This window comes from Rhineura floridana, chromosome 1 (assembly GCF_030035675.1).
Source record: "Rhineura floridana isolate rRhiFlo1 chromosome 1, rRhiFlo1.hap2, whole genome shotgun sequence".
NCBI lineage: Eukaryota > Metazoa > Chordata > Lepidosauria > Squamata > Rhineuridae > Rhineura > Rhineura floridana.
This window is the reverse complement of record NC_084480.1, coordinates 119,032,924-119,049,098: the sequence shown is the minus strand read 5'-3', so window position 1 is coordinate 119,049,098 and position 16,175 is coordinate 119,032,924. Positions and strand designations below refer to the sequence as shown.

At 41.5% G+C, this 16,175-nt stretch overlaps 1 protein-coding gene across 3 annotated transcripts in view; it reads right to left on the bottom strand.

The window, feature by feature from the left end:
* The window catches only part of CNTLN (centlein), a 268,051-nt gene that overhangs the window by 151,492 nt on the left and 100,384 nt on the right, over nt 1-16,175 (bottom strand). For all 3 annotated transcript variants that reach the window (XM_061630573.1, XM_061630579.1, XM_061630586.1), the window contains one exon: nt 102-227. In XM_061630573.1, coding sequence (XP_061486557.1) covers nt 102-227 — 126 coding nt within the window. The remainder of the gene's footprint in view (nt 1-101; nt 228-16,175) is intronic.

Here is a 16,175-nt window from a genome sequence, read left to right as displayed (position 1 = left end):
TTTCAATTTCCAATACGCAATGTTATGTATAAAATGACTATCTGGTTTTTGTTCATCTCTGTCTATGCCAACTGAAAGCTAATTTTAAAAAAAAAATTCACCTTTAGCTGCAGTGTCTTTTCTAAGTTTTCTATCTTTCTTTCAGCTATTTTAAGCTTCCTTAATTCCTCCGACTCTTTCAAAAAGCTCTTTGGGGACAGAGACCTTGAACGTTTCACAGGTGGTTCCTGGAGAATAAAACAAGGACATGGTTGAACTGGTTGGAACACAGGATTATGAAAGACATGCAAAATTAAAGAACAAGTAATTTTGAATACTAATAATGAATTATATATATAAAAAAATCCTGCATGGAATACCAGAGAAATAACAAGCAGAATTACCACAGCACTACCACTAAAGGTTTCTCTGTGACTCGTTAATGAGAATATTCATTTACATTTACATTGTTTCTTTCAGAATAATGATGTCCCATTAGGGAAGACTAAAGGGTTATAGACTCAGAAATGCAAGAAACCTCATTACAAAGGAGGGGATAGAGGCTGATCTAATTGCTCTATAAGGGTCCAAGGTTACACTTGATAGGACAACCAGAAACAAGAGGGAAAGGATTTTTCCCCTTTGAAATAGTTTAACACACTGTGAAGTTGAAGGAACAATATGCTTGAGGAATATAAATACAACAGACAGTAGATCTTATACCATAATGACCATATGGTCATTAACTATAATATGCCTAACTAGAGACAAGAATGTGTGTTTATATTATGTGCAGCTTCATACAGCAATCTGGAGAAAGGATGTGTGAAACTAGCACTTAAACGGGGCAACCTTCTTGCTTGTAGCATGTCATCTGCCTTTAGATAAAAATACATGAAATATTCAGACTAGTTTTACTAAATTCCTGGATAACTTTGGTTAGAACACTGGACAGTATTTTTACCATTATGATGTGATAAATATTTCAATTGCGTAAGATATATAATGTTCCTTTATCATCTAGTTTCCCCACTTCTTTTATTTTGTAAAATAAAGAGCAACTGCAGTTCTTCCAAAATGTATCTTACTTCTTTTAAGCAAGAGAAGATTACAGTGTTATGCTGGGGTTTGTTTGTTTTGCTTTCCATAAAAAAGGGAAAGGTTCAGATTTTGGTGGAACATCCCTTTAAAAATATATATTTAAATATAGGCTTCTCATTGAAAAATTATATCATGAGGACAAATTGGATTGAAACAACAAGGTGAGCTTTAACCATTTCTCCACACTGTTTCCTTGATCAATCCTCCCCCCTCTGTCCAACCACCCCAAAGCTGCCATTAGCCCTACTGGAGGGGGGAAAAGACAGGTACAATATAGGTAACTTCTATAATTCCCCGCAGAGGATCGGGGGGGGGGGGATTTCGATCAACTGAGGGAACTGTGTGACAGAAAAAGAGTAAAATCGCCTTTCTCCAGCACCACTTGCCCCAGTCCAATCCCTTCACTCTGGCTGTTTTTAAGTAGGCAAACAGTTAAGAAGACATAAACTCACATAAGCCAAAAGGGCCTACAGATGCTTAACTTACACAGGCTGCTCTTTTTAGCACTGTTAACATTTTATTTATTTTATCTGCTTATTTAGATAATTCATACACTGCCCTTTGCACAAGCCACAGCATGGTTTACAACAGGCAAATAGATTTTAAAAATCTATAAAATAACACAATCTTTAAAATGCATAATAAATCATTAAAAAAAATAGTCACTAATAGCAGCAGCTATCAAGTCTCTTCTCCTCCAAATGCCTGCCAAGAAAGATTTTACATATGTATGCCTTAAAAGAGAGATGGCTTGATCCAGTCCTCATACAGGTAGAACAGGAAGACCAGGTGTGTAACTGCATATCAGCTTAAGGGAAAATGTATCCTAGGATAGGCCTTATGGGAGTTTCACAACTAACAAAACCTTTCTCCTGGGGCTAGAAGGGGATGACCCAACAAGCACAGACAGCCCCTATAAAGGACTACTTGTGGGGAAAAGCTATGTTTTTGGATTGGTACCTCTACACAGAGACTATGTGGTCACCAGGATTTGCGCATTTTCAGCACTATTTTTCAGCCACTGTAAAGGCAAATTTTGTAAGGTTCCATAAAATAATCCCCATATGTAGGTAATAGTTTATGTACCGTATATTCCGGCGTATAAGACGACTTTTTAACCCAGGAAAATCTTTTCAAAAGTCGGGGGTCGTCTTATACGCCAGGTGCTGAAAAAGTGCGGGAAAATTAAGTAAAAAAAAAAGCTGCAGCGGGAGTGGAAGCAGTCGCAGCCGCCGTCCAGAGAGACCGTCGCTGCGAGGAAGGCAACGCAGCGAGGCTCAAGAAGTTACGGCAGAGCCTGAGATGAAATTGACTCGAAACGGAGTTACTGCTGTGAGGAGGGAAGCCTCCGCAGAGCCTGAGATGAAATTGACTAGAAACGGCATTACTGCCTTGAGGAGGGAAGCCTCGGCAGAGCCTGAGATGAAATTGACTCGAAACTGTGTTACTGCCGTGAGGAGGGAAGCCTCGGCAGAGCCTGGGACGAATTGACTCGAAATGGCCAGATACAGGAGGGAGAAGCCACAAAAGGCTCCTGGGGAGAACTTGGGCAAACTCTATATTTTAACTGGAAAAGCTGGGGGTCGTCTTATACGCCCAGTCGTCTTATACGCCGGAATATACGGTAGGTGGAACGTGCACATAAGTAATGCCTGGCCACAACCCTAATATTAGCTTCAGCACTCCGGAGGTGCTTGCATGAGAACTATTAAGTAGTGTGAATGATGATTTCATTTCTCTCTCTGCCTAAATTGAAGATTTAGGATGGCAGAGACAGTTCCCTTACAGATTCTTCCCTAACCTCCACTGTACACTTAGTCTCAACATCTCTGCTCACTCTGAAGGGGGCAGTCATGACATATGGTGAACAGGGCTGAATTATCCGGTCTCCTCTCCCTGTTCCACACATTTTGACATCTTACCTACCACTGCTGGGAGCGTAATTGCAGCCCGTGGTTGATGTTCTCTTGCCAGATGTTCAAGGTACATGTTGCAGAAATGGACCACTGCCACACCATTCTTTTTCTGATCTCAGTAAGTCAATCCACATTTCAGTAGGAGTTATGTGGAATTGTACTTTAGATAACAGCTAAAATCAGATTAACTAATCTGGTAGAGTGTATTTTCTGTTGCTAATGCATTGCTATGCTATATAAATCTTTAAGAACATTTTTATGCTTGTAGCACTGTAAAGACTTACAATATGAGTTGTAAAGTACCATGTACATTGACAGTGTAGTAGATTACAAAATACATTTGCGGTACATCAGCTATAAGTAAAGTTGAGCTAGTTGCTCAGGCCAAAAGAGCATGGGAAAGGAGAGAATTCTGAAGGAAACCATTTAAAAAGTCTTCCATACCACAGATCGTTGATGCAACTAAAGCAGTCATTGTAGCCATTAAAACCCCTTCGGAGTGAAGATGTACCACACTAGAGGCTTTCTGAAGCAGGTCAGAGGTAGAAAGGAAAAGTTGCTTATACCACTATTGCATGCTTTTATAAGGGCCAATAGATGCTCCCTGCTTCCATTACAGTGGCAAAAGTAAGTAGATTCTTTTATATCACAGTCAACGGGCCTCTTCATACATTACTACAGTGTAAGTCTGAACTAAGAACGACCACCAAATCTGACACCTTATTTGCAGGCAGCAAATCTGAAAGCTGTTTCAGCAATTTTCAGGGATCAAAAGTCTTTGCAACATTTTGTAGTAGCAGCAGCACCACTTTCCCCCAAAAAGAAATAAATAGGCAGTAGCATCCTCTTGTCACATGTCTTACAGTAGCTGCTGTTTCCCCCCAGAATGCCTCAGACACAGTGTCAGTCCTGAGCATTCTAGGGGGAAATGGAAGTTGCTACTAGTTTCTGGGCATTCTAGAGAAAATATGACAGCCATCACCAAAAAAAAAGAAAGGTGATTGCGAGTGGAGGGCAACATTCCCCCCCCCCAATTGTCCCAGAATAACAATGTTTCAAGGACAGTCAAGGGAGCGGGTGATGAGAGAACCTCCACTGCAGCTGCTTCTTATTTTAACATTTTAAAAAAATAATGTGCTACTCCCTCTATAAAGTTAACACTTATCTTTATTTTTTTTTAAAAAAGATTACTTGCATAGAGAGAGTTTTGCTAATTTAAAACTATTTTTAATCCAAGCCCTGGTCCCAATTTCTGCTCACCCAGATTGAAATAAATGTCCCACCCCAAAAGGCTGCATGGCTTTCCCCCTTAGCTTGGGATCATCATTAGGCTTACCTACCAGCTCCTGGGGACTAGGCTTACCTACCAGCTCCTGGGGACTTAAAAATTCCCTTTTTGGTTTGTCGATTTACCTTCATAAAGGCAGCAATCGGCGTCCAGGACTAAAGACTAAAATTAGATATTAAGAGTCATGATGGGAGTATAGTGCTTCTCTCCAGGCCCAACAAGATAAAGGTGTGGGTAGGCTGGAAGTGATACGACAGGATTGCAGCAACACTGGAAGACTCCCTACATGCTCCCAGTATCTGCAGTTAAGGCAGGACACTGCAGCAGCAGAGAGATGTCCAAGGAATACAGAAAGAGAAAGCAAGACTGGACAGGATTTGAAGGATTTACAGACCACAGACAGGCTACAGTGAAAGGAAAGTGAACCAGAGGAACTAGAAGAGAAAGGAGTTGGATTACAAGGGAAGATAAATATACTGTTAGTAAGCTCATTGGTGAGCCAGGAGAGAGAGAGGGAGAAATGCAACCGCTGCACCAAAGAAAACTTGAGGGGCTATAGGAAGGGAGAAACACACTACAAATAATAGGCTAGCTTAGCTTACTGGTCCTGGGATGAGAAGGGTACCTAAGCCCAAATGGCAAAGAATCTACCATGTAGTCTCTGACAGGAAGAGATAACCTGGGGCTCTGAGGATCCTAGGGACCTTAAGGAGCACAACTGGGGCAGTCATTTTCAGAATTGTCAGAGACAGAAGGAAGCAGGTCCAACCCACCCCAAGCCTTGTCTAAAAAGACTTGTAATTGGTGATCCTCAAGTGGGGATAGTGTGTCCCACACAATAATGTTTGGAAGTCCAGGTCCATGAGCATGGAACCAACATCCAATATCCTTCCCAAGTGATTAATAGCCTTTCTTCTGGCCACATAACAATTGGGTGGGAAGAATCTGCATTATTAGATCTGCACCTGTCTTTTCAGATTTCTAAACATTACTACAGAAGGAAGAAGCTAAAGATATGTGGATCCCATGTTGCTGAAGTACTATGAAGAGCTCTTTAAGCACACTTATTTGGGCATAAAAACCCATTGCTTTTACAATGAACTTACTTCTATGGTATTTAGGACCTAAGGTTGCGAGAGACCCACTGAAATTAATGAACTTAAGTTAGTCATGTCTATTAACTTCAGCGGGTCTATTCAATGTCAGTAGGACTAGCACTGAATACCACCTTATCAAACCATCCTAATTATGTGCAGTGGTTCCAAATTAGAGCATTTAGGATTGCAGGAGACACAACTTTTTTCATAGTGCAAGAGAAAGGAGTCCCTATTTGTTACATACTGGATTTTATCTCAGATAATGACTTTTATGTTCTGTAAAGCCAATTTCTATTTTTACATATCAGATCCACAATAATTAATTCTTATAACTTAAACATAATGAGTCCTGCCCCAGACTTTACATATTGCAGTGTTCCAATAATGGGATGCTCCATTGGAGGAAGGGGATGGAGGCTATTTTTGTCTATTCATCCTTCCCTGTATGCCCCTCCCCCCAAATAAACAGCATGGGAGATGGGGCTAGAACTGCAGAGGAAAGGGGTAATCCTCTGATAGAAGCTTCCACTTGATCAGAGTCTCTTCCTCAAACAGTAGGAGCCCTTCCATTTGCAGAAGGGTATGTCTGTTTCCAACCTATTATCTACGCCTCAGTAAATTATCCGCATTCCTTAAGTGAACACAGTAGCTGGTTTTAATGACAAGAGCACAGTAATAATACAAAAGAGCAATCTAAATGCTCCATGAGTTGAATCCAGTGAAGTGGCTGTGCGAGTGGAATGACTTCTGCTTGTGCAATGGAACTTTACCTTCCTCTCCTCCCCAATGCTCATCCCATACCTCCCCATATCTGCTCCAGATGATTGGGGGAAAGCCCAGAGGAGATTTGGTGGGATGCAAGGTCACAGATATAAAGGAAAGGGGGTAACTCTGCTGCATCAGCAAAAATAGTTCCACTCACGGAATGACTTTGTTGGATATGACTCTGTATTCCTGTCTTTATAAATAATAATTTCCTAGTTTCACAAGATATGGTAATGACCATCAACTTATATGGCTTTAAAAGGGGATTAAACAAATTCATGGTGTATAAGACTCTCAAGAACCACCAATCATGATGGCTGTATACTACATCCAACATCAGAGGCAGCATGCATCTCAAAACCAGTTATAAGGGATAAACACTGGAAAGGATCTTGTGCTTGTGTCCTGTTTGGGGTGCTTCCCATAGGCATGTGGTTGGCTGCTGTGGGAAACAGTAAGCTGACCTATAAACTCCTAAAAAACATTGAAACATGTATCCTAAAGATTTCTTCCTTTGTCGTGGTTCTTGTGATTAATATGACCACACAAAAGTGCTTTGTTATTTATTTATTTATTTATTTTATTACATTTTTAGACCGCCCTATAGCAATAAGCTCCCAGGGCGGTGTACAGCATGATAAAACAGGTTAAAATACAAAAACACAATAAAACATAATTAAAAATTTTCAATTTTAAATTCAAATTTTTAAATTTTTAAAATGCCTGGGCGAAGAGGTAGGTCTTTACCTGGCGCCGAAAAGATAGCAAAGAAGGCGCCAGGCGTATCTCATCAGGGAGGGCGTTCCATAGTTCGGGGGCCACCACTGAGAAGGCCCTAGCTCTAGTTATCGTTCTCTGTGCCTCCCTATGTGTTGGGACACGGAGAAGGGCCTTCGACGTCGAGCGCAGCGACCGGGTAGGTACATAGCGGGAGAGGCGTTCCGCCAGGTATTGTGGTCCGATGCCGTTAAGGGCTTTATAGGTAAGAACCAACACTTTGAATCTGGCCCGGAAACATATTGGTAGCCAGTGCAGTTGGGCCAGAATAGGTGTTATATGGTCAAATTTCTTTGTCCCAGTAAGAACTCTGGCCACAGCATTCTGCACCAGCTGAAGTTTCCGAACCGTCTTCAGAGGTAACCCTACGTAGAGTGCATTACAGTAGTCCAATCTAGAGGTTACCAGAGCATGGATAACTGTGGCAAGGTTCTCCCTATCCAGATAGGGTCGTAGTTGGGCTACCAGCCGAAGCTGGTAGAACGCATTCCGTGCCACCGAGGCTACTTGAGCCTCCAGTGACAGGAGCGGATCTAATAAGACCCCCAAACTACGGACCTGCTCCTTTAGGGGGAGTGTAACCCCATCTAGGGCAGGTCGGACATCAACCATCTGGGCAGAGAGCCCCCCCACCAACAGCATCTCAGTCTTGTCAGGATTGAGTCTCAGTTTATTAGCTCTCATCCAGTCCATTATCGCGGCCAGGCAGTGGTTTAGTACATCAACAGCCTCACCTGAAGAAGATGAAAAGGAGAAGTAGAGCTGCGTATCATCAGCATATTGCTGGAAACGCACTCCAAATCTCCTAATGACCTCGCCCAGCGGCTTCATATAGATATTAAAGAGCATGGGGGACAGAACTGAACCCTGTGGGACCCCATATTGGAGTATCCAGGGACTCGAGTAATGCTCCCCAAGCACCAGCTTCTGGAGACGATTCTTGAGGTAGGAGCACAGCCACCGCCAAGCAGTGCCTCCAACTCCTAAGTCCGCAAGACGTCCCAGAAGGATACCATGGTCGATGGTATCAAAAGCCGCTGAGAGATCAAGGAGAACCAACAGAGTTACACTCCCTCTGTCTTTCTCCCGACAGAGGTCATCATACAGGGCGACCAAGGCTGTTTCTGTACCAAACCCCGGCCGAAAGCCCGATTGACATGGATCCAGATAATCAGTTTCATCCAAGACAGCCTGGAGCTGGTGAGCGACCACACGCTCTAAAACCTTGCCCAGGAACGGAACATTTGCTACCGGTCTATAGTTGTCAAGATTTTCAGGGTCCAAGGAGGTTTTCTTTAGGAGCTAACAATGCTATCCACGCAAGAAGTCTGAAGAACAACACACATAGACGAGTGTGTAGTCGATCCATGAGAAAGAATCTCCTTTCCTTGGATGTTTCCCACAGCATCTTACATAACCAGTGAAAAACTGGTTATTTGACTGGTATTTAGAAATCAGTGTTATACAGGTACATGGGATTCTTTTAATTTTATACATTGTGTCATTTTAAAAAACTCCAAAATGTAAGGAGCCCTAAGCCCCTAGAGCAGAAAGAAATACAAGTTCTAATAGATAAAATAAAGGAAAATAACTAACTTCAGATTCAATAATTAATTCTAAAGATAAAACAACACCAGTTGTATAGAACGTCTTATTCAGCATTTTCATTAATTACAAACGTTTCAATCTTAAACTCAATTTCTTAAATTCATCTGTTTGGAAAGAATGGGCATCATCACAAACAGTATCAACTAATAAATATTCATCTTAAGAATCCTACAAAGAATTGAACCTTCAAATAATTTCATTAAATTAACAATCCTTTATTCAGTGTTTAATAAGGTAAAACTTCCTACTCCCAACAGTTATTTTAACAAGTCTTTGGCAGATAATAAAAACACTCTTCGATCAAGCTTCCAGAATTATAAGTAGCATCGACAGTTATTAAAACTGTTATTATCCAAGTCCCAGAGCAAAATGTCAAGCTTTGCCAACCTCATTTTGACACAAATACACAAGACAATAAGGCTTTCCTACCTTGCATTTCTTCCCAGCCTTAGCATTGAGGCAATTCAAGAAATCTCTGCTGCAAAGGCTATGATCTGTTAGTGTACGATTTGCTCTTTTCAATTTTTCTTGCAAAAGCTTTATTTTAGATTTTTGTGATACTATGAGATATTCTAGCTCACTTAAAGGATACTGCTGAAATTACTAAAAAACAGAAGGATAAGTACCATGGAACATTTGGGGATAAAAGCAAAATATGGAATAATACTACCAAAACTATGGAAAAATGTTTTGTAACCATGTTACACATTTTAAATCAACTAAGCTTGGAGATAAAAGTTGCACAACAAGATATCATCCTTTACAGCCAGGGGGAAAAGTGAAAGAAAAAATCAGGTTCATATCCATATATCTATATACTGCAAACAAACTTAAGTGTATGTTCATTAAAACATTTATTTGGATTGTACCTGTGGTGATTTGGACTGTGCTCATAATGATTTGGATGACTGCCACAGGCATTTAATTTATTTAATTCAATTCCATAGTCCTCCTCGTCCCAAGGGAACAGGATATGTTAATTATAACACCCTGAATAAACATTTTAAATCTCATCTTGACCTATTCTATCTTATGCTTTTCCCTATCCTATCCTCGGTATCATAAGAATAAACAAATATTTCACTGCTTCTGGAAGGCACTTGGGAAAATGCCCAGGAAAAAGGAGATGCAGGTATGGTGCAACTAATGAGAATACCTCTTTTAGTGCCCTTTTTGTCCTGACTTGACACCTAAATCCTACAGTTAATAGGAGCTCTTCATGAACATGGAATGAAGACCCCATGGGCCCACACTACTTAGGCCTTTGTAGGTCATCACCAACATTTTGAATTGAAAAGCAACAGGAAGCCACTGCATACATTAGAACAGTGGTGTAATGTGCTCATGATAATGCACACCTCTTCATGACCCAAAAGATGGGTATAGCAGTTTTTATCAGCTATAACTTTCAAATCATCATCAAAACACATATTCCATGTTGTTTTTATATAAATCTTCAGATATACCATGGGAACCTTGGGATCATTCATTGTGAAATTGGTAGCACAATTCTAACAGGTTTGCTAGCAGAAGTTCTAAACCTAACCCTTCTCTGGCCACATACACACCATACATTTATTCCACTATTATTTTGCTTTAAACAATCATGGCTTTCCCCAATGAAACCTGGTTCAAGGCACCCAGAGTTGTTAGGAGCCCCCTATTCCCCTCACAGAGCTGCAGTTTCCAGAGTGGTTTAATAATCAAACTCTTCCCAGGGAACTCGGGGAACTGTAGATCTGTGAGGGGAATAGGGGGTCTCCTAATAACTCTCAGCACCCTTCACAAACTACAGTTCCTAGGATTCTTTGAGGGAAGCCATGGCTGTTTAAAATGGAATAATAGTGGACTAAATGTTTGGTGTAAATGTGGCCTCTCTGTAGCCCACTAATATAACCATTTTGTGTCCTATCTCTAGAGAATACAATCAGCTACAATGTGATGAAACATGAAACACACAACTGCACATTTTCTTAAACCAGAAGATGATAACAGTGAATGTCTATTCAGACAGTCCAACTTTCCCCAAAAAGTTGGAAGTGAGTCTTGGGCTTGCAAGCTCCTATGCCCAATTTCTTCACCAGATAAAGAATGCAATGAGTGCCCAAGGAAACTGCTCACAATGAATTTATGTAGCATTAAGATGGGAGAAGTAGCATCTGAATGAAGCCCCTGACTATCTGATTACCAAGAGCAATTGACTCTTCTCAACCCTTGCCTTTCTTGGCTTATTAAAGGTTGCTGAGGGCATATGACCGAGTGGATCCAAAGTGTGGTCAACACAGCGCTGTAGGAAGGAGTAGTCCCAGCCACCCTGAAAGAGGCGGTGATCTGACCACTCCTGAAAAAGTCCACCCTGGATCCATTGGTTTGTGACAACTACCCCGGTTGCAAATAACCCCTTTCTAAAGAAGGTGATCAAGAGGGTTGTTGCTTTTAGCAACTGCAAGTACTCTTGGATGAAACAGATTATCTTAACCTATTCCAGCTTGGGTTCAGGCCTGGTTATGGGACTGAATTGGTGTTGGTCACCCTGATGGATGACTTTTATCAGGAAAAGGACAGGGGGAGTTATTCTTTCTTGACCTCTGTTATTCTTTCTTGACTTCTCAGTAGCTTTTGATACCATTCACCATAGTATCCATCTGAGCCAAGTTGGTGACATAGGTATCGGAGGAACTGTTTTAGAGAACAGCATTGGGTGATTGTCTCTCAGCCTTGTGGGGTGCCACAGGGTACCATCCTGTCTACAATGCTGTTTAACATCTATATGAAGCCGTTGGGAGCGGTCCTTAGGAAATTTGGGAAAAGGTGTCAGCAGTACAGAAACCAAGTAGATTGTTAGAAACATGACAGAGCAATTTGTCCTTCTGTCTTGCTTGGTTTCCATGCTGGTTGTAGAGAAAGGGGATCATTTACCTGAATGGAATTCCATGCACTCACCTGTACTGAATTCCTTATTGCCTATGGCTACTAAGAAAGTCTGACTTAGAATTTTGTTTAATACATTTTTATACTGTTCTTTCTTTAAAATATTCCAGGCCCATTTACCATAGGTCGTAATATACAATAAAACACCTATAAGCACTTCATGAACTATTGACAACAGTAAAAGACTGTGCTAAAATAACCACAGCAGAAATGAAAATATATCAGCGGTTATATCCTATTGTATATAATCAAAGTATTCCAAAAGAGTTTTAAGATCAGTTATGCCTTTAAATTTTTTTTTAAAAAATGTATGTCCTGATTTTTTTTGAGAGCTCAAAGCAGCTAAGAACAAGGAATTAAATAACAAATAAATAATGGGCAATATGCAATTAAATCATATTCATAGTAGACTCACTAAAACAATGAACTTAAGTCTATTGATTTCAGTGAGTCTGCTCTGAGTATGACTTAGCTGGATATATCCAATAATATAAACACCATCACAGGCAGCAGAATGAAAAATCCCAATCAGCTTCCTCTAAACGTCTCAAAAAATGCCACATTTTAAGCAGCCAATTGAGCATATAATAACGGTGGTGCCATGTGGGCTTCCCTAGAGAACACATTCCAAAGTAGTGGTGGCATGAGTAAAAAGATTCTTTTTCTTACACCCTCAGTTAGCAGGCAAACGTGACTTCTGATTTTGAGCATAGGTACCCAGATCCTAAGCCATTTAACTTCAAATGCAAGACTCAGCTCCTTGAACCGAGTCAAAAAATGAAGTGCCCTACATTGCTTGGTAACTTCACAGAAGCTTAATGGAGTGATGAGAAGAATTTCAGCAGGAAGGAGGGCTCCCCGTGTCCCACTAGTTATGTGCCCCTCCAACCAACAGACTTCTTTAAAATAAGCAACTAATTTCCTTGGTCTATATCCATGAGCCATCATCTTACTGATTTCATCCTTCCTCTGAAGCCCGCAGCACCACTACCCACACAGCTCCAGTGGGTTGAGGGACCATCCTCTGTCAGTATGATCCTTCCACAGAAGGATCAAAAGTCTTCTGTAGACAGAAGGAGTCTTTCCTTCTGTGGAAGGCAGTCTGCATCCAACCCAATGTGTGCCCAACATTAATACTCATTCATATATAGCAAGAGTGTATTTATTTGCTTGTGCTGCTATGCCAGCTTGTTCTAATAGCTCAGAGAAGAAAACTACATGTTACTTAAAACATATTTTTAAAATAGGACAATACTCCTACTTGCTCAACTTTAAACATCAAAGCCAGCCTCAAAAAAAACCCCATACCATTTCATTAAGAATAGATGGAATGCATTATAAAGTTAGATGGAGTGGAAACTTCTACAAATGTGGATGGTTTACTGAGAGTGGTTGGATATACCCTTGACTTTCAAAACTGGTACCTGCATGGCACTGGATAAGGAGCACACTTTCACTAATCCTTATGGACTGCTAATTGGAGCTATGAATCTGAACATGAGGGGAGCAGGAGGCATGTGAGCCAAGGGTACATTCTATGTGAATCAACCTAATAAGGACAACTTTTTGCATGTGAATCATCACCAAGAGGAAATGATATTAACAACAAATGAACATGTAGTCAAGTGTGCGGCTCACATGGCAAGTTTGTCATGAACAAAAAAAGAAGACACACTTGACATCTAACTGTGTTAAGAAGGAAGCTTCCCACAAATTACTCTTCTTAGTTAACAGGGCAATAGCTTTTTTTATACAACTGCAGTTCGCAAGTTACAAGGAAAAATATTTTTTATAAACATCTGAACAATGTTTATTATACCCTATAGATAGCAATAGCACCAAAACTTTTAATTATTGGGGGCAGCATACAAATGGTTCAAAACAGAATGCTCAGCTATAACACAAGGAGAGTGCCACTCTCTCCCACACTCTCCTCCCCAAAAGCTCTTCTTCAGCTGAGAATGATAAATCAGATTTGGTGCGGTCTCCATTAAGCACATCACATGCCCGGAACTGGCTCCTTTAATGTTATCTTCTTTTGCTTTTTGCAATATCTTAATTTCGTTATTGTCTCCTACCTAGATAGAAAACCTTCACTTGTCCCTGGATGTTTTTTGTTGGGGAACAGGAGGGATGGCTGATCTGTCAATTTCGGTTTCTTTCAGTTTCTCATTTTTCTGTTTTTAAGTTCAGTTCTTCACATTTCCCTATGAGTTTGCAATTTTTTATAAAATAAATGTCATAATCAGGATTTTAGTATGACTTTCTCCTAATATACACTCATGCATTTAATTTTGCCTAATATACACATTCTTTGCAAAACAATTTTCCCTAAAATAATGCATTTGTGCATATTATTTTCCTTAATATAATGTGTTTTTATGCACACTTAACCCTAGTATGTGCATTTTTGTATACGTTACGAGGCTGGAGAACTGCACTGCAAAATTTAAGAAAATGTTAATGCAAAGGATGGCTGTTTCTATTTTATTTATTTATTTATTTATTTATTTATTTTATTTCATTTTTAAACCGCCCATAGCGAATAGCTCTCTGGGCGGTGAACAAAACAAGATTAAAATACAATATTACAATAAAATTACAATAAAATCAGCAACAAGTTAAACGGAAAAAAAAATTAAATGAAACACATTGAACATTAAAATGCCTGGGAGTATAGCCAGGTCTTAACCTGGCGCCTAAAAGAAAGTACCGAAGGCACCAGGCGTATCTCCACAGGTAGGCTGTTCCACAGTTCGGGGGCCACTACAGAAAAGGCCCTAGATCTAATAACAATCCTCCGGGCATCCTGATGAGTTGGTACCCAGAGGAGGGCCTTGGATATTGAACGAAGTGAACGGGTAGGTTCATAGCGGGAGAGGCGTTCCACAAGGTATTGTGGTCCAACACCGTGTAAGGCTTTATAGGTCAAAACCAGCACCTTGAATCTGGCTCGGAAACAAATAGGCAGCCAGTGCAGGCGGGCCAGGACAGGTGTTATATGCACAGACCAGCGGGTCCTCGTTAACAACCTGGCTGCCGCATTTTGCACTAGCTGAAGTTTCCGAACGGTCTTCAAGGGCAGCCCTACGTAGAGCGCATTACAGTAGTCCAGTCTAGAGGTTACCAGAGCGTGAACAACTGAGGCGAGATCGTCACTGTCCAGACAGGGGCGTAGTTGGCCTACTAAGCGAAGATGGTAAAACGCATTCTGTGCCACCGAGGCCACTTGAGCCTCAAGCGACAAGGAAGGGTCAAAAAGGACCCTCAAGCTACGAACCTGTTCCTTCAAGGGGAGTGTAACCCCATCTAGAACAGGATGAACATCCACCATCTGGGCAGGTAAAGAGCTCACCAACAGTGTCTCAGTCTTGTCTGGATTAAGTTTCAGTTTATTAGCTCTCATCAAGTCCATTATCGCGGTTAGGCAACGGTTCAGCACATCAACAGCCTCACCTGAAGAAGGTGAAAAGGAGAAGTAGAGTTGCGTGTCATCAGCGTACTGATGGCAACGCACTCCAAAACTCCTGATGACCGCACCCAGAGGCTGCATGTAGATGTTAAAGAGCATGGGGGACAAGACCGACCCCTGAGGGACTCCACAATGAAGAGTCCAGGGTGTCGAGCAATGTTCCCCAAGCACTACCTTCTGGCGACGATCCACTAAGTAGGAGCAGAGCCACTGCCAAGCAGTGCCCCCAACTCCCAACTCCGCGAGCCTCCCCAGAAGGATACCATGGTCGATGGTATCAAACGCCGCTGAGAGATCAAGGAGAATCAACAGGGTCACACTCCCCCTGTCCCTCTCCCGACAAAGGTCATCATACAGGGCGACCAAGGCTGTTTCAGTGCCAAAACCAGGCCTAAAACCGGATTGAAACGGATCCAGATAATCGGTTTCATCCAAGAGCGCCTGGAGCTGGCCGGCGACCACCCGCTCCAGGACCTTGCCCAAAAAAGGGACATTCGCCACCGGTCTATAGTTGTTCAAAATATCTGGGTCCAAAGAAGGTTTCTTTAGAAGAGGTCTCACTACTGCCTCCTTGAGACTACCAGGGACTACTCCCTCTCTCAAGGAGGCGTTTATCACCTCTTTGGCCCAGCCGGTGGTTACAGCCCTGCTGGCCTTCACCAGCCAAGATGGGCAAGGATCAAGGGCAGACGTGGTCGCCCGCACCATTCCAAGCACCTTGTCCACTTCCTCGAGCTGCACCAACTGAAACTCATCCAACAATGAAGGACAAGACCGCGCTCTGGACACTTCAATGGAGTCATCTGTCATAACATCAGAGTCTAAGTCCCGACGGACTTATCTGCTTATTGTTCCAGAAAGATTCACTTTTAAATGCAAATTGAATAAAATTTCTTCCCCATCTTTAGGTGATGGTGAATTTTCAAGAGGCACTCCATCATGGTTGGCAAGTGGGGCGGGGGAATCATACAACTCCTAGAAGGCAATACAGAACTTTGAGAAAAACTGAACTCATCAGGGAAGTTTGTAAATATCCAGTCAATTCTGAATCAAGACATAAGTTCACCCAATACCATATATCAGCACAACTTACTCAACAATGAGAACATTTCACAACACACAACGGGCCTCTATTGTGCACAATTATCTCAGGACATAATGAGGCGAATCCATATTCATCTACATCTTGGAATGCACCATTTTCACAATGAAGAATATCCATTGCAGACAGAAAGCCTGCC